This window comes from Triplophysa rosa, unplaced genomic scaffold (genome assembly GCF_024868665.1).
Source record: "Triplophysa rosa unplaced genomic scaffold, Trosa_1v2 scaffold38_ERROPOS3904915+, whole genome shotgun sequence".
NCBI lineage: Eukaryota > Metazoa > Chordata > Actinopteri > Cypriniformes > Nemacheilidae > Triplophysa > Triplophysa rosa.
Window position 1 is genome coordinate 10,576 of NW_026634389.1, and position 19,605 is coordinate 30,180.

At 47.5% G+C, this 19,605-nt stretch overlaps 2 protein-coding genes across 2 annotated transcripts in view; both read left to right on the forward strand.

The window, feature by feature from the left end:
- The window catches only part of LOC130550663 (pleckstrin homology domain-containing family G member 1), a 52,558-nt gene that overhangs the window by 3,930 nt on the left and 29,023 nt on the right, over positions 1-19,605 (forward strand). The window contains exons 2-3 of the mRNA XM_057328167.1: positions 7,052-7,152; positions 7,602-7,671. Of these exons, the coding sequence (XP_057184150.1) occupies positions 7,052-7,152; positions 7,602-7,671 (171 nt within the window). The remainder of the gene's footprint in view (positions 1-7,051; positions 7,153-7,601; positions 7,672-19,605) is intronic.
- LOC130550664 (uncharacterized) lies at positions 170-1,764 on the forward strand. Its single transcript, XM_057328168.1, has one exon. The coding sequence runs from the start codon at positions 487-489 to the stop codon at positions 1,249-1,251; it is 765 nt and encodes a 254-aa protein (XP_057184151.1). The 5' UTR covers positions 170-486; the 3' UTR covers positions 1,252-1,764.

Sequence of the window (19,605 nt, forward strand, 5' to 3'; positions counted from 1 at the left end):
TATATATATATATTAATATATATTTATATATATATATATATATATATATATTAGGAGGATTACAAGTGAATGCCGACTTGTGTGTGAGTATATGTGTATTTATGTGTTGTATGTGATACTTACCTGGTGAGGGTAGGGTCCAGAAGGGGGTGGGGCTTAAAATACCCAACCCAAACCGCTAACGAGGGCTGGTTAACCAAGTCAGCAAGAGTGCTATTGTGGAGCCTCCAGCAACTCAAATCTTGTGGATTGGATGATTAGGTCAATTTTTACCAGTTTCATTTTGTGTTTGTTTGTTTCTTTATTACTTTGGATTTTTCTATTTTTCCATGCACTGTGGATTCACCTTTTGGCAATTAAATAAATATCACCTTGCGCAAAAGTGCTACTGCGAGTGAGCCATCCTTCTTATCCTTTAACATCTTTTAAACGGACCTGAAGACTTGCCGCAAGGCAGTTAACATCACATTTGGTGGCAGCGGTGGGATGGCTACTCGCAAGACAGCGCCGAGAGGAAGAAAACCCAGGACAGGTTTAAGGTCCCAAGTGAAGCCAGTGTCTGTGAAGGAGGAAGTTTGGTCTATGGAGGATGAGGGGGAAGCAGCAAAATCTTCTATGGCATCCCCAAAGTCCAGTAGCCCACTGTCCACAGCCGTTGCTTCTGGTGCTGTACCTGGTGAGGGGTTTCTACCCCTGATGCGCAAGTTTCTCGAGGCACAAGAGCAGAGAGAGGAACGATATGTGCTGGAGCTCCGGGGTTTGCATGATTCCATAGTGCAAACGCTGCGTCCAGCAGCGACCTCACCTGACGTGGGAAGCGTAAGGATGGATCTGCCCACGCCCGCAGCACAGAGGGTGTCCACAAGAGACCAGCACGGCTCTTTTACTGCACCAACCGAACAAGTACAGTGGCCTGAGCCAAAGATACGTATCTTCCAACAGGGGGAGGATATTGAGAACTATCTTCGGCGGTTCAAGCGTCTGGCAAAGACCTGGAAGTGGCCGGAGGAGGAATGGAGCTTCCGATTGGTGCCACTGTTGACGGGGCGAGCACTCGAAGCATATCTGGCGATGGACGAGGAGGGGGCAGAGGACTACAAGGATCTAAAGGAAGCACTTCTGGAGAAGTTCAACATTTCTCCAGAAACATACCGTCAACGCTTCCGGTCAGCTACAGTTCCGGCTGGAGAGTCACCTATGGAGACTTACCATTGGCTAAAGAATCTGTACCGGCGATGGGTGCGACCATAGGAGCATTCCAAAGAGGAGATAGGTGAGACGATCGTGCTCGAGCAGCTTCTTCGGGTGCTCCCCTATGATGCACGTACCTGGGTGAGGGAGACTGGGAGCAGCAAAGTTGGCACAGCAGTACCTGAACGCACATCGAGGAGGGCTTCGTACTCAACCAGCTAAAGGTACTTTACGAACTGGTACTAATAGCGCTGGGGCTGAGAGAGGCAGCATTGAACAAAGAGACAATGCACCAGGGCTGAGGGTTAACCAGAACCGAGACTTACTATGTTTTTACTGTCGGCAGCCAGGGCACAAGGCAGCAATATGTCCGGCTCGCAAAGCAAAATTAACAGGGTTTTGCTATGTACCTAGAGAAGGGGACTGTGATGTTGACTTTGTTGGAGATGAAACGAACATTTGTAATGTAATTGTGAATGGACATTTTCTTAAGGCACTGTTGGACACTGGAAGTTCCTTATCAATGATTAAATCATGTTTGGTGAGCAAAGTGGATTACACAAGCCAGACCTCTGTTCAGTGTGTCCATGGGGATATAAAGCAGTACCCCTGTGCTGAGATACTTTTGGAGGTACAAGAACAAATGTATTTGTTAAATGTTGCTGTTGTGAACTGTTTGCCAACAGACATAATCCTGGGAAGAGACTTGCCAGTGCTCCATGAACTCTTGCAAACCACTAATAAGAATTCTGAACATGCTTTTGTCACTGCCACTGTTGATTTATCATGTCCTGCAATTACCAGATCCAAACTAGGACAGATCTACAGCCGTTGCCAGACTTACACCATAGTCTGTTGCAGGGTGGGACTAAAGGCCCTAAAAAGCCACGGCGACAACGTCGGCTTGAGACAGTGGAGGGACTGGAGGGTAATGGCTGGAAGGTCCCAGGGAGCATAGTACAACTACAAAGGGGTGATAACACTTTAAAACCGCTGTTTGCCAAAGTTGAATCTAAGAGATCTGTAACTCCGGGTAATGTAGATTATGTGGTGAGGAATGGGGTGTTGTATGTGAGAAGCAATTATGTCTTATGTCTGATTGTTCCATCATGTTGCCGTTCCATTGTTTTACAGCTTGCACACACTGTTCCATGGGCTGGCCATTTGGGTCAACAGAAAACATATGCACGCATTAGCTCACGATTTCACTGGCCTACACTTTACACTGATGTACAGACCCACTGTAACACATGTGCAATTTGCCAAAAAACAGGTGCTGTGTCCCAGTGGGGCAGGGCTCCCTTGCGACCACTCCCTGTCATCTCTACCCTTTCAGGTGAATTGCCATGGACGTTGTAGGACCACTAGAGCGGAGCAGTGCTGGACATCGTTACATTCTCGTAGTTTGTGACTACGCCACCAGGTACCCCGAGGCATTCCCACTGAGGTCAATTACCACACCCAAGATCATCCACACCCTGGTCCAACTCATCTCGAGGTTGGCATCCCACAGGAGATTCTGACGGACCAAAAGACAAACTTCACGTCACGGCTGATGGCGCAGCTAAACCGGCAACTGGGTATCAAAGCGATCCGAACGACTCTATACCAACCCCAGACCGACGGTCTTGTTGAGCGGTTTAATCAAACCCTAAAGAACATGCTGCGGAAGTTCGTTACAGACACTGGGCGAGACTGGGACAAGTGGCTGCCGTTCGTGCTCTTCCCCTATCGAGAGGTACCACAAGCGTCGAACAGGATTCTCACCCTTTGAGCTCCTATACGGTTGGCAGGTACAAGGGCCCCTGGACCTTTTGAAGGAAAGCTGGGAGGGGGAACCTGCAACCGAGACGAAGGAGAGGGGGATTGTGCAGTACATTCTGGAGATGAGAGATCATCAGGAACGGTACAGAGAGCAAGCCAGAGAGAACCTACAAGAGAAGCAACAAGTACAGAAGACATGGTACGACAAGAAAAAAATAAAAATAAAAACACAACTGATGTACTTGTTGCATCAAAGAGTACAGAACAGTACTCTACTCTCAGCCAGTCTTGTCTCATTGTTCCAAGGATACCACAGCGAGCAGGATGCAGTTCATGGCCTGACCTGATGGTAGAGCGGAGAATGGGAAGTGGGGACCTGACAAGAGCTGAGATGATAGAGCTGGATAAAGAAGGACGCGGTCTCTTGACATGTCTTCACCACAAAATTTCAAATGCTATTAGATTATTAATGATAATCTTAAACTATAATTTATTTTATTATTAAGTTTATTTATTTTATTTAGCCTTGTTGTGCAAGTTCTCTGGAGCTTGTGCAGAGGCAGCAGCTTTTGCCAGAGGGGAACTGGAATCCCCTGGTTGGGCCTGGGTTCTCCTGAGGTTTTTTTTCTCGATTAGAGTTTTGGGTTCCTCGCCACCGTTTGCATACTGTTTTTGCACTATCTGCCTGACCGGGGGGGCTGCTTTAGAATCTTAAAGTTTTACTTAATTAATATTGCATATAGGAATTTATAGTCTGTTATATTTGACCTGTGCTTCTCTCTCCTTTATCCTAAATGTGTGCTCTCACTGAGCGTGTGTGTGTGTGCGTACTTGTCTGTGTACGTACGTGTGTGTGTGTTGTGTGTGTGTGCGTGCGCATCCGTGTGTGCGTGTGTGTGTGTGTGTGTGTGTGTGTGTGTGTCTCTATGTCTATGTGTGTTAGTACGTGTGCATATTGTGTGTGTGGAGTGTATTGTATGTGGGTATGTCTGTCTTCTGTGTTTTCAACCTTTTCTTGTTTTTGCAGGTACAACTTTAATTATTTTGCTTATAGTCAATATGTCTCATGTACAGCTGCTTTGTAACAATGAAAATTGTAAAAGGTAGCGGTAGCGCTCGCGTCCCTCAAGAGGGTAGGGGACCTACAAGCATTCTCTGTGTCCTCGGGTTGCCTAGAATTCGGGCCTGGAGACTCTCACGTTATCCTGAGACCACGGCCCGGCTACGTGCCCAAAGTTCCCACCACTCCCTTCCGGGACCAGGTGGTGAACTTGCAGGCGCTCCCCACCGGGGAGGAAGACCCAACCCCATCCGTGTTGTGTCCAGTACGCGCACTGCGCCTCTACTTGGACCGCACGCAGAGCTTCAGAAGCTCTGAGCAGCTCTTTGTCTGTTTTGGAGGTCAGCAGAAGGGGAGAGCTGTCTCCAAACAGAGATTGGCGCACTGGATCGTGGATGCCATATCCTTGGCATCCCGGTCGCAAGATCGCCCCTGCCCCTTAGGAGTTAAGGCGCACTCCACTCGGGGTGTCGCCTCCTCGTGGGCACTGGCTCAGGGCGCCTCTCTGGCAGACATCTGCAGAGCTGCGGGTTGGGCTACGCCCAATACCTTCGCGAGGTTCTACAACCTCCGCGTTGAACCGGTGTCAGCCCACGTCCTGCAGGGCAACAGGTAGGACCGGCAGCCGTTGGGCGTACACCTGCGGAAGCCCTTCCCCCTCCGGGGGGAGCAGTGGCGATCCAGCCTCACTTCTTTCCCCTCGGGTAAAGAACAGGCATTCCATCCATCACTAAGCACCCTTCAAGGGGACAGGCTGGGCAGAGCAGCCCTGCCCCCTTAGGCCGGGGAACAGTTGAGTTATCTCCCACATAGCTCTAAACAGACCTAGTGCTCCAGACGTGGTAACACCCCCTCCGTGGGCTGTTCCGTCTGATGTATCCTCATGAATGGTTCCCACCTTGGCAACCCATGACCTCCCCAGGTGGACTCCCACCTTGCCGTTAACTCCTGTCCGCACTTTCTTCCCATGAGTTCTCCCCTGATGGTGAGACCATGTGGTGTCTCCACTAATTCCTCCCTACGGTAGGTAGTGGCCTCTGCAGCGTTTTTCCCCCAGGGGGAATAATGCTTACCAAGTGGCCCGTACAGTGCCGGGCGGCTTCACGCCATTTAGAGAATTAGGCCTCCGCCCGCGACGGCCGGCGTTAGGGGGCTTCCCAACTTTTGTGGAAAGCTCTGGGTCCCCCTTCCTCTCCACTGGAAGGTCATAATTTCGCTTTAGCGTGTTCGTCTGACTCGCCCAGGCCAGTCAACGTCGCTCCGCAGAGATTGTGACGTGGCTCAGTGCTGTGGCGTTTTCCATAGGAACCCCATTCTGTCAGTTCGACATAATGTCGAGAGACCGACAGAAAGGGAACGTCTTGGTTACGGATGTGACCTCGGTTCCCTGATGGAGGGAACGAGACGTTGTGTCCCTCATGCCACAACACTGGCCGCCCACCCCAGCGGTCGGGGGAGGATGCTTTAGGCTCCTCAGACCAACAGGTGAATGAATGAGCACCCTCTTATGAATGAGAACCCTCTTATACCCGGACATCCGGGGAGGAGCCCGGCATGCAAATTTCATTCGCCAATTTTCATTGGCCTTTTCTAAATACTCAGAAGATGATAGGTTCTCAAGACAAACCCCATTCTGTCGGTTCGACACAACGTCTCGTTCCCTCCATCAGGGAACCGAGGTTACATCCGTAACCAAGACAATTTATTTTTATTACTAGTGTGTTCATTTTCTTTAGTTGACCGATTTACAGAGGGTTCTGCTTGTCGTAAAGGCATGCTTTCTTTGCAATGTATTTCCCAAATGTATTGTCCAAAAACTTCAGTTGAATTAATCGTATTTCAAGTAGCCTATATAATGTATAATTTGTGATCATGCAGCTGCAATGCTTCACTTTTGGGTGTTAATAGTTAGACTATTGTCTATAAAAGATAAGTGTTACTTTCTAGCGGTTAAAAGTAAAAGGGAAAGTCATTTCAGAGGCAGAAGAAGGTGTTACAATTTCATTAAAGGTATTGACGAAAAAAAAAGTCTTCTTTGGAATAACACGCAGTGGTGAATCATGCACAATAACAGCAGGAATGTATATCCAGTTAAATCAGGTCAATCTTAGTTTCTCTCGCTCAAGTGGGTGTTTTTAAGTGCATCTTTTCCTCCCAGGGTAATAACATCACTTTCATTCATTTTTTTTTAAATAACAGTCGCGCAGCTTTTGTATCTACAGTATGTGTATGTGTGAGAGGGTTTTGACGCAGGGTGTGTTTTGGGACTGACACAGAATGGTTATTTTACACTGCCTGAGGGTGTTCAGGTAAAGATTAAATCACAGACTCACTTATCTTGTCTGTCATCCAGAGAACGAGACATTTAAATGTAGGGCGGCGCAGAGGAGAAGTTATAGCACGAGTACAGATTCATGCTTGTATGTGTTTATGTGTGAACAAAAACCCAGTGGGGCTTCGTACTTTCATCATTTTCCTCCACAGCTTCTTTGTCTCTCTAACTAATAAGTCTTCTTTAATAACTGTGTATCACTTAACTTCATCAAACAGTAGCCCAAGATATTCCTCTAACTACAAGCAACTGTCCATAAAAAATTTGGAAATATTTGTTTTGTACTGAAATGCTTTGTTTATATGCATGTGTACTATATTTTCAGGAATGCTATTTGCTTTATTTGTTGTGACATTTTTATTTCATTGCAATGACATGAATTATCGGGTATCGCTTAAGTGTCCAAATAATTTTTGGAGGTACTGTATCACAAGTACATCACAAAAATACGTGAATGTTGTATACTGTAAATGTTCAAGTCAGTTTTGTGCTTGGTGGCAGACACTGAACTGATTTAAAGAGCACTCAGGCAGGTCTGTCTGTCTGTCCTTCTGCCCAAATATGGCAAATCATATATTCACCATTAAGATGATAAACCAGTCACGGGGCGGGACTTCCTCCCTGTTGTATGATGCCAGGCATGTTGTCTCACATGACTGCTGATGAGATTATTTATCCTTTCATCCGTTTCTTTCTCTCTATAGGATTACCTGGAGTGCATCAGTAACCAGTCTCTTCTGCTGCTCGGGGATGAGGAACGGAATTCTTTGTTTGGAAATATCCGTGACATCTACCGTTTTAACAGGTTTACATTTCAGTTGCTTGCTTTGGTAACAAAAACACCACTTTAGAGAAGAGTAACTGTGACAAATAATCTAGTTTCTTTAAAATGTGGATTGGGTTTGCGTATCATGTTTGTGACACAGAACATAAAAGCAAAATGAATAAAAATTCTAGAAATGTATTAAACTCACAAGAGCCTATGTGGCCTTTTTGACCATCACTCCACACACAAGCGGAAGTACATTCACACCAAATTCTCATTTCTGATTGTGTTTTAGCCCCCACGCAGGCATAAGGCAGAAGTGTCCACACACACTGTTCAATTCATGGAAGTGGACCTTTTTCCTATAACAAAACAATATACAATACACCACACATGCTGGAAAAGAATTTGAATAGTTTCAGAACAGTTCAACCCTCTCGGATGTGAGTAATATTATCAATATCATATAATGCGTGTTTGTTTTGCAGTGATCTGCTTCACGACCTGGAGAAATGTAATGCCGACCCGGTTGCTATTGCCAAGTGTTTCGTAGCCAAGGTAACTCTTTCTTTCAAGACACCTTTATTCGCAACTTTAAGATAAAACAATGAAAGCTTCAAACCCATAAGACTTTCTTTTTCTCCATGAACACGATAGGAAATGTTTCTTAAAAATGTGCTCTTAAATATTCAAGAAGTTTAGTACCAAATTTGAAGGTGGAAATGCAAATAACTTCTAAGAGATAGTGGAGAAAAAGATTTCAGGCAAAAATACCTAGTTATGAGATATAGAATAAGTTGTATAGACGGGTTCACTGGACGCAAGTGCCTGGCCCGAAGTTAACTACAGGTCTGTATTTGTTTATCGCTCTGGCTAGTGGCTAACTATTTATATTTTATTTTACTTATATTAATATTAATTTATATCATTATTTTATTGTATAATAATTGTATTAAATAAAGAATTTGTTGAATTATATTGTATATACATCTTTTATATAAACATATGGGTTGAATGGTTTGTGTAGCTTTAACGCATTCAAGTTTAGCTTAGTAAGGGTTCTTCTACATAACCCAAAATAATACTGGCTACACTGTAAAAAAAATTCGTAAAAAAACGGAAAAAGTACTGGCAGCTTATTACAGACTTTTTACCGTAATTAAAAACAGAAATTTTCTGTTAATTGACAGTGTGCCCACAGTAAAAAAACAAGAAACTTTCTGTTTTTTAATGGTATAAGTACTGTAAAAAACTAAACATTTTCTGTTATTTAATGCTATACCTATAGTAGAAAAGTGGACATTTTCTGTGTTTTAATGGTATACCTACAATAAATAAACAGGGCAATTTCACTCATTTATTGGTATACCAACACTCACTGACTTTCCCCTGTAATTAAAAAAATGGAAAAATACTCTTAATGTATAGTTTACTTACAGTAAAACAACATCCTTTTTTTCTACAGTATACATAAGTGTGAAGAAGCAGTAAATAATTGTTAATTAACTGTGTACTTACAGTGATTATATTAATTATTATTAAAAACAACAACAACTTTGTAATAAAAACAGATTCTTTAATGAATACAAATAATTTGTAATTACAAATAATTACTAAATAAGTAATAATGACTAAAATAGAAAAACATACTGTAAGAGGTCTTACTTGAGCAAACAACTTCGTTGGAAATTGGCTTAAAATTTTACTTTAGGGTGCATGTTTAAGGACAAGTGGGCAAATTACAAATACATTTCAAGAAACCAAGTTAACTCCAAGATGGCAAGAAAACGGGGAACATCTTCAACAGTAAACTTTGAGATGCAATGTAATTCCAGACCTAAACCAGGACTTAACCACTGAAAAGGCATCCAAATAAAAAGTTAAAAACACTTAACCTTCAACTACTATAGTTACAATTACATTTTATAATGATAAATATGCATAAGGATATGTTGTAATATCACATCCACGTCTTTCGTCTTCTTTCTCTCCATAACTGGTGCTTATATGGCTGTAAAACAAAAAAGTAAACATCACCAATAATACAAACTAACATTTAACTTTCAACTGTTGTGATTACTTGCATGTCAATAGTTTACCCAAAAATGAAAATGCTGTCATCATTTACTCACCCTCTTGTCATTTCAAACCTGTATGACTGACTTTCTTCCGAAGAACACAAAAGGAGACATTTTGAAGAATGCTGGTAACCGAACAGTGGCGACACCCATTCACTTGCTTTGTATGAGTGGCGGCACCCATTCAAGTGAATGGGTGCCGCCTCTCTTCGGTGATGACAGAATTTTCATTGTTGGGTGAACTATCACTATAAGATTTTACCAAATAAAGTGTAGGTACTTTTGACAACAATATTTGGAACAATATAGGTGGCAAAAGAGAAGCAGTATGATAAAAAAAGTGCTTAATTACCTCTAAATCTTCCAAGGATTCTGAAAGTCATTCAGGTCTGACAGGGATCAAAGGAGTTTAGGTGGTATGTTGTACTGCTTGGCGCCCTTTTTTGCTGCTTTGAACCCACGTTCTGGATTTATACCCAGCAGGCTCCTGTTCTAAACACAACAAAAATGCATCACCTTACTTGGCTTGGAAAAATTAAATAAACTTTAAAATGTTAGAGATGCAGAAAGCGTGTGTAGGTGTATTTGTGTGTGTGTGTGTGTGTGTGTGTGTGCATGTGTGTGTGTGTGTGTGTGTGTGTGTGTGTGTGTGTGTGTGTGTGTGTGTGTGTGTGTGTGTGTGTGTGTGTGCCGTGTGGTGTGTGGTCCGTCTGATTTGTATATCCCGGTGGGGACCTAAACCTGAATACACACCAACACATGGGGACTCGTGTCACCGTGGGGACCAAAATTGAGGTCCCCAGGGGCAAAAAAGCTAATAAATTTTACAGAACAATATTTTTACAAATCTAAAAATGCAAAAAGTGTTCTATGATCTTTAGGTTTAGGGATAGGGGATAGAATATACAGTTGTACAGTATAAAAACATTACCCTATGGACTGTCCCCACGGGATAGTCAACCAAAGCCGTCAACATCCATCATCCAACACTCACCAATATACAAACCACTCATCCAAATAAATAACAGTGTGTGTGTGTGTGTGTGTGCGTGCGTGCGTGCGTGCGTGCGTGCGTGCGTGTGTGCGTGCGTGCGTGCGTGCGTGCGTGCGTGTGTGTGTGTGCGTGAGTGAGTGAGTGTGCGTGAGTGTGTTAGAGATGCAGAAAGTGTGCATGTGTGAGAGAGTGTGTCTGGTGTCAGTAGCCACCAAGTCTTCAATGCTGATCCTGATCATATGTCTTCTGTCTTTGGTAGTGGTCTCCTCTTCTCCTTTAGAAAATAACTAATAGTAAGAGAGTAAGAAAGAAAAATAAGTTCTCACTCATGATATGGCAAGTAGCTGTCTAATAGACTGATTTCACTCCACTACCATTTTGAAATGGAAAAAGAGGCAGAGGTGGTTAGAAAACCGTAAGGAAAGATAGACTGCAATGGTTTAGACTAATGTTACCATCGGGTGTCTGTGACATGAATAAACAAATTATGCGTTTACTTTGAAAACAACTTTAGAGTAAATGTGCGCGCCAATGAAACCCATTTATGGCAGTTTAAACAGTCAATACGTGATGGTACGGCTTAAGTCAGTGGTTCCCAAACTTTTTACAATGGCGTACCCCCCCAGGGACTTAACATCATTCTGCGTACCCCCTTTCTTAACAATTGTGGTCTCAAACATTTTTTTATTTGCATTTTAAATACATGTAATTTTCTTTTATCAAACAATAAATTATATATGACTCATATATAAATAAATGACTCACTGCTTAATGAGATGGATGTGCTTGAAATGACTTGCATAACTCTGTGACAGGGGCGCAATTAACAGTTTCAAGGGGGGTATGCAAGACAGAATTTTGGGCCCCCCTCTTCAGATTCATTTTTTAAATTAGTGATTTTAATAATAAAATGTTATATAATTATAGAAATGTGATTAGGCAATTTGCTACAGTATTGGGCAATATAACAGTAGGATAAATGATATGCATTAATGCAAACATACAAATGTCTCACAAAATGATATTATTCAGTGTATCTTAATTTTTTTATTAAAACATAAGGCATTTTCAATAAGAAAGCAGTAAAAATACAAAACTATATAAATATGAACATATCAAGTACCACAACAAGCTTCTATGTTTAACATTAAACTGAGTCTTGTACTGTAGACAAACCTCATTCACTGGGTTTTTTTATTCAGGAGTAAACACTCTCATCGAAAAAAATCCATCCAATTTTTTTGTAAAATGTTAAATTTCATTAGAGCGCACATAAACACATATGCACAACAACAAGCTTGTAAGTTACCTGAATAACTCGTAACAGTTTTAATCAGTCTTAGTTTTGGCAATGTCAAAAAAGAACACGATACCCATACTTAATTAGTCTATAACACACAATTAAACTCGAACAAGTCTTGATTTCTTGTTTGCATTTTTTTTAAAAGGACGTGGATCTGCAATGCAAATTGGACGATTTTTTCAGGAGTAAACACTCAAATAAAATTCCTTTCTATTTTCAGTAACACATTACATTTCATTTAGGTGGTAACAATAAAGAAATAAGCCTATGAAACGTAAAAGATGTACACCACCTCTGCAATCTTAAATACTAAAGGAATAACTTGTAACAGTTTTTAGTTTGGGGGAATAGGCTACAAAAAAAAGAACACGATAGCCTCATTAACAATGTAAAAAGGAAAAACATTTCAGAAATGTCAAAGGTAGGTTTTAACACCCAATTAAAATCGGGAACGTCTTGATTTCATGCTTGCCCAGTTGTATAAAATTTCCTCAAAGGGTGTAGAATGTGCAACTTTGTGCTCTATTGATATGACCGCAAGATGCGATAAACGGTCTTGGTCCATTGTAGCCCGCAAATAGCTTTTTATGAGTTTCAGTTTACTGAATGACCTCTCTGCAGAGGCTACCGTGACAGGCAAAGTAAGAAACATTCTCAATGCAACAACTAAATTCGGAAATACGGATTCAAGATTTCTCTTAAGTGTAAAGTTTAGTTTTTCAATTGCGGTTTTGCACTCAGACAGAAGACCACTCGCACTGCAGACTTCGTGATTTAAATCTTTCGAAACATCCCGCGATGTTACTGCATAGCACCTTGCAGATTCTTCTAATTAATCCTTTGACATTTCATTCATTTGCAGAATAAACGAAATTTCTCTAAAATATTACCAAGATTATCAAATCTGCTGTTAAGTTCACTGCTTATGGTGTCAACGATTACATAACACACTGTTTGTTTAAATTTGAGTTGGACATTTGCATCCCGGTCCTTTGGTTTACCAGCCCTGAATTCATCATGAAATGATTTGTGCTTTCTGTTGCGCTTCTGTACAAACTCTGTTGAAAAATCAAATTCTGTTGCTAAAAGACGAGCAACTGACACAGCTTTTTCGAACCCATCCTCTCTGTACTGGGAAAATAACTTTTTCAGTCTTTCAATCAACAAAACAGCTGTATCCAGCGAAATCTCGGCAGACTGCATGGCAATGCTGCCGCATGTGATTTCTGTCAGCATGTCATTCCAAATAACAAGACAAGTCATAAATTCCATAGTCTGTATTTCATTTGACAGTACACGCGCCTCTGAAAAGATTTTGCCATCTTTAGACTCATGCTCAAGATTTTCCAAAGCGTCAAGTACGCCACCGAGCTGAGACCTCAGAGCTTTAATTGAGTCCAATTTTGCCTCCCATCTTGTATCGCTGAGGGGCTTTAATGTTATGTCAACAAATCGTTTCAGAATGTCCCAGTGTTTCACTGATGATGCAAATATAGTGTACAGTCTTTGGACAGTTCCGAAAAAATTCAAACATGTTCTATTGGAAGAGGCAGCATTGCACAACAGCAAATTAAGACTGGCACATGGCATAAACAACGCATGTGGATTCTTTTCTAGAATCAAAGCTTGTACCCCTCGATGAATTCCTCGCATATTTGATCCGTTATCATAACTTTGACCCCGACAATTCAGAAGGTCAAGCCCTAAGTTCCCTTTCTGTCGGTCTCTCGACGTTGTGTCGAACCGACAGAATGGGTTTTGTCTTGAGAACCTATCATCTTCTGAGTATTTAGAAAAGGCCAATGAAAATTGGCGAATGAAATTTGCATGCCGGGCTCCTCCCCAGATGTCCGGGTATAAGAGGGAAGCCGGCGTGCTCATTCATTCAGCTTTTGTTCTTCAGAGCCTACGCATCTGGTGAGCTTCTCTACGATCTTGGTGATCATTCTTTCTGCTGGAATCTACGACGTGGACAGCGGACGGTCCCTTCCTGCAGTGACTCTCCCCTGGGCGTCTCGGCAGTTCCGGAGGTGTTCGAGCAAATTTCCTTTTCTAAAAGAGCAAATTTCTCCAGCGTGGCTTGTCCCGCTGTTCTCATGGGTGCAACACACTCATCGAGGAGGGGGATGGACACAATGCCTGCTTCCAGTACGCTGGGGCAGACGTTGTGGATACCGCACTGCGGGCGGTGACGATTCAGACGTTGCGTCACAGGTGGCTGTGTTCCCACGGGACTCAGCCACCACCTCGTTTGCTCCCCGTTCCGTGGCGCCAGGACTACGGCCCTGCCGTCCGCTATGGCAAGCAGCGAGGGTGATATGAGGATTACTGTGAGCGATAATCCGCCAGCCACGGCTCACGGACCGTTCACACCTCGTCTCGCTCGTCTGACCGTTCCCCAGGAGACGGTCCGCCGTCTTATTCCTCAATCACGTATTCGGACACGATGCGTGATGATGAGATGTCTCTTGCAGCATCGGGGGGTGACGTACTGCCATCCGACTCCGACGATTCCTCGGGCTCCCTCCCTCGGGGGGTCGAGCCCAGGAAAAAGCGGACGTTGAGATGTCGGCCATGCTTTCCCGGGCCGCCGTGAGTGTTGGGTTGCAGTGCCCGCACTGCATCTCCCGGCGCTCGCGGCTGGCTACATGGCGCCTCTGGTTTGAGCGCGGCTCAAAGCTGCGCCCGCCCCCAGTGCCGTGTTTACCGGAAGAGCATGAGGAACTTTGTAAGACCTGGAACGCCCCTTCCCGGCACGTTTCAAGTCAAACAAAGTTCTGTCACCCTCTCTTCCCTCGAGGTTGAGACAGCTGGAGGATACGTCGGTGTCCCCCAGGTGGAGTATGCTGCCACGGTGCACTCGTGCCCATAGGTGGCGGCCACCTGGGGGGGCTCGACCTAGACTCCCGTCCAAAGCATGTGGTGTCTCGGCATCTCTGGTGTCGAGAGGTTACATTGCGGCGGACCAAGCTGCCTCCTCTCTCCACGCTATGGCTCCTGCCAGACCAGGGCATTGAGAGAGCTCCACGAGGGTAAGACTGACCCAGCGCTTATGCAGGAACTCTGCGCCGCCACCGACCTCGCTCTACGGGCGACCAAGGTGACCACGCGGGCCCTGGGTCGGACGATGTCCACACTTGTGGTCCATGAGAAAGTCCTCTGGCCAATCCTTGCGCAGATGAGTAACGCTGAGAATGTCCGCTTTCTCGATGCACCCGTCTCGCAAGGGGGGGCTGGTTGGTGTTACTGTCGAGCCGCAGTGGCCCCGCTCACCCCCCGCCCATCAGGGGGGGGCGCGAGACCCGCACGCGGCCTCCCCCGGAGGGTTCTCGACAGTAGGAAGCAGTCCTACGTGCCGCAACTCGGCCGCCTCGGCCGTCGAGTCCCGTGCACTGTCTGCTTCCCAGCAGCCCTGGTCCTCTTCGACGCCCTCCAGCTCTGGGGCGGCCCCCCTGGAGGAGCAGCGAAGAAGAGACCATCGCCCCATCAGCAGCCGCGGCGAAGCGGCTGTCATGGGAAGACCTCAGGGGGATCGAGGCTACCATTGGGCCCGACCCCAGCCACATCGCTGGGAAGTCGGATAGGGACGGATCCTGCCCCGTCTCTCCATCTGCTGGCCCCCTCCGGGGGGCTAGCACCCACTTACTCTCAAAAGAAGGAGAGTTTCCTCTCTCTCTGGGTTACCTCAGCCGCTCTCACCCTCTGCACGACGGTGAACGGCAAACTCGACGTTGCGTCATGGCGAAGCGCAATGTCGAGTATAAACTGGGTTACCTCAGCCGCTCTCACCCTCTGCACGACGGTGAACGGCAAACTCGATGTTGCGTCATGGCGAAGCGCAATGTCGAGTATAAACACCAGCCCTCAGCACTCTCAGTCAGACAGGCAGGAAAAACAGCAGAGCCGATCTCCTCCCTGGGGGACCTCCCCCGGCAAGGAATCCGTACTGCTAGCCATCGAACCACCCCCCGGGGGACGATGAAAAAGATCGTACCTTAGTCCCCGTCTCATTCTGGGAGCCTGTCCGGCTTCCCAGGCTGTCAGACTGGCTAGGGAAGACGATCCGTCTCGGCTACGCGATCCAGTCGCCTCACGCCCGCCAAGTTCAGCATCCGATATACCTCAGTCAGAGGCTAGGATGTTCCCGTACTTCGGGACGAGGCCGCCACCCTTCTGGTGAAGGGAGTGATCGAGCCCGTCTCACCAGCCGAGATGTTCAGCAGGTTTTACAGCCTGTACTTCATTGTCCCCAACACAGTAGCTGCCTTTCAGGTTGATCACGCAGAAGCGCATCCTGACGTCCGTCAGGTGTCAGGACTGGTTCATGGCAATCGACCTGAAGGACGCGTACTTCATGTCTCGATCCTCCCTCGACATCGGCCGTTCCGATGGTTCGTGTTGGAAGGACGGGCATATCAGTACAGGGTCCTCCCCTTCTGTCTGTCCCTGTCTCCACGAGTCTTTACGAAGTTCGTGGAAGCCGCCCTCCTTCCCCTTAGGGAAGGAGGTGTGCGGGTACTAAACTATCTCGACGACTGGCTCAAGTTTGGCACACTCTCGAGATCGGTTGTGTACACACAAGGACCTGGTGCTCCGGCACCTAGATCGGTGGGGCTACAGGTCAACTGAGAAAAGAGCAAGCTCTCCCCGGTGCAGAGCATCCTCTTTCTCGGTAGGGAACTCGACTCTGTCCTCACGAGCGGCCCCTCTCACCCCCCGGGGGGGGGTCGCGAGACCCGCGACGAGGAAGCCCGCACCCTCGCGGCCTCCCAGACTGACTAGCGAGCCCGATCAGTGTTGAACTGCCTGAAGATCAGACAGTCAGCGGTCCCCCTGTAACAAGAGGCTCCTGGGATACATGGCATCCTCGGCGGGGGTGGTCCCCCTCGGTCGATGTACATACGACCGCTCCAACACTGGTTGCAGAGTCAAGTTCCTTGGAGAGCGTAGCACACCGGCAGCAGGCGTATGGTCACATGCTTTTCTGCCGACACACCCTAACCCCCTGGTCTCCATGACCTTCTTGCGGACAGGGGTCCCCTTTGGGATGCCTCCCTGCAAGGTTGGGGTGCCGTGTGCAACGGGCAAGCAGTGTCGGGGTGGTGGACGGGCCCCCGACTGCGTTGGCATTTCAACTGCCTAGAGTTGTTGGTTGTGCTAATTGCATTGAGGAGGCTACTACCTCTCGTGCAGGGAAGCACGTGCTGGTCCGGTCGGACAGCACAGCTGCTGTGGCACTCACAGCAGCTAACATGACTCACCCGACGCCTCCTCCTCTGGAGTCAGCAGGTGATCAGCTCCCTGCGAGCCACACACATCCCAGGCGTCCTGAACCAGACAGCCGATGCGCTCTCTCATCAGTCGACGCCTCGCGGAGAGTGGCGACTCCCTCCCCGCGCAGCCAGCTCATTTGGGGCAGTTCGGCCAGGCACAGGTGGTCCTGTTGCCCGCTTTGGTACTCCCTGTCCGAGGTACCCTCGGCACGGATGCCCTTGCACACAGCTGGCCACGGGACAAGCAGAAGTACGCTTCCCCCCAGTGAGCCTCATTGCACAGGTCCTGTGCAAGGCCAGGGAAGAGGAGCATCAAGTGGTACTAGTTACGCCCCTTTGGCCTAACCAGGACTTGGTTCTCGGAGCTGAGGCTCTGACAACAACTCCCCTTTGGCCGCTCCCACTGGCGAACGGCTTCCCCAGGGGAAGAGACACGTTACGGCATCCCAGGCAAAACCTGGCTCCATGTCTGGACGGGACGAGGAGATCCTGAGTGACCCACCCCCGGCCCGGTTGGGACGTCACTCAGGCTAGGGCTTTGGCCACTGGGCGGCTATATGCCCATAGGTGGCGCCTCTTCTCGTCCTGGTGCTCTTCTCGGTGAGAAGACCCGCGGAGTTGCTCGGTCGGGTTCGAGCTGTCCCGTCCTCAAAGAGAGACGGGGGAGTAACCTCTCCCCCTCCACACTGGGAATGTATGTAGCCGCTACGGCCGCTCATCATGACCCAAGTGCTGGGTAGCCTCTGGGACAGCACGACCTGGTCATTAGGTTCCTAAGGGGCGCGAGAGGGTGACCACCTTACCCGCGCTCCGTACCCTCTTGCGACCTAGGTGGCGGGCCTCAAGAGGCCCCGCCCCCTTCGAGCCTCTCGGGGTTGCCGCTCTTTCTCAGTCTTGATAAAGACGGCTTTCCGCATGGCGCTCACCTCCAAGAGGGTAGGGGATCTACAAGCACCCTCCGTGTCCACAGATTGCCTAGAACTCGGGGCCGGGATTCTCACGTTATCTTGAGACCCCGCCCCGGCTACGTGCCCAAGGTTCCCACCACTCTCCCGAGAGACCAGGTGGTGAACCTGCAGGCGCTCCCCACCGGGGAGGAAGACCCAACCTATCCGTGCTTGTCCAGTACGCGCACGGCGCCTCTGCTTGGACCGCACGCAGAGCCCAGAAGCTCTGAGCAGCTCTTTGTCTGTTTCGGAGGTCAGCAGGAGGGCTGTCTCCAAACAGAGGCTGGCGCACTGGATCGTGGATGCCCTCGTTAGGGCATACCGATCTTTTTTCCTACCCATTGGGGGTGAGGCACACCCCTCGTGGCTGGCTCAGGGCGCCTCTCTGGCAGACATCTGCGGAGCTGCGGGTTGGGCTATGCCTAACAACTCCGTGAGGTTCTAATACCTACGCGCGGAACCGGTGTCAGCCCGCATCCTGGCAAGGTGTGGGACCGGCAGCCGGTAGGGCGTACGCCTGCGGAAGCCCTTCCCCCTCCGGGGGGAGCAGTGGCGATCCCGCCTCACTTCTTTCCCCTCGGGTAAAGAACAGGCATTCCATCCATCACTAAGCACCCTTCCAGGGGGCAGGCTGGGCAGAGCAGCCCTGCCCCCTTAGGCCGGGGAACAGTTGAGTTATCTCCCACAGAGCTCTAACCGGACCTAGTGCTCCAGACGTGGTAACCCCCCCTCCGTGGGCTGTTCCGTCTGATGTATCCTCATGAATGGTTCCCACCTTGGCAACCCATGACCTCCCCAGGTGGACTCCCACCTTGCGGTGAACTCCTGCAGTCCGCACATTCCTCCCATGAGTTCTCCCCTGATGGTGAGACCATGTGGTGTCTCCACTAATTCCTCCTTACGGTAGGTGGTGGCCTCTGCAGCGTTTTTCCCCCAGGGGGAATATGGCTTACCCAGTGGCCTGTACGGTGCCGGGCGGCTTCTCGTCATTTAGAGAACTAATCCGCCCGTGACGGCCGGCGATAGGGGCTTCCCAACTTTGTGTAAAGCTCTGGGTCCCCCGTCCTATTCACTGGAGGGTCATAATTTCGCGTTAACGTCTTCGTCTGACTCGCCCAGGCCAGTCAACGTTGCTCCGCAGAGATTGTGACGCGGCTCAGTGCTGTGGCGTTTTCCATAGGAACCCCATTCTGTCGGTTCGACACAACGTCGAGAGACCGACAGAAAGGGAACGTCTTGGTTACGGATGTAACCTCGGTTCCCTGATGGAGGGAACGAGACGTTGTGTCCCTCATGCCACAACACTGGCCACCCACCCCAGCGGTCGGGGGAGGATGCTTTAGGCTCCTCAGACCAACAGGTGAATGAATGAGCACGCCGGCTTCCCTCTTATACCCGGACATCCGGGGAGGAGCCCGGCATGCAAATTTCCTTTTCTAAATACTCAGAAGATGATAGGTTCTCAAGACAAAACCCATTCTGTTGGTTCGACACAACGTCTCGTTCCCTCCATCAGGGAACCGAGGTTACATGCGTAACCAAGATGTTTTCCAGTGTGGCAATTAAAGTCTCTGTAAGGCCTTGACCTGTTGTGTCTTTAACTGCGCTAAAGCCCACAAATGATTCCTCTATCTTGGCCTCTTTGTTTCATCAATGTCAACATGTCGAATTATGACTGAGGCTTGCTCTTGCTTGGACACAGCATAATATTTTGCATCTTTAACTTGCTTACTGATTTTCTGTAACACACAGTCTGCGATGGGTTTTAAGAATTCGTTTTGTGTACACCAACTTAAATAGGAAGTACTTTTTTTTCTGTCAATGTTTTTTGCACGTGTTGAGCCATGACAGTGTCATAACAGGCTAAAAGTTCGATTAATCCAAGGAAGTTTCCGTT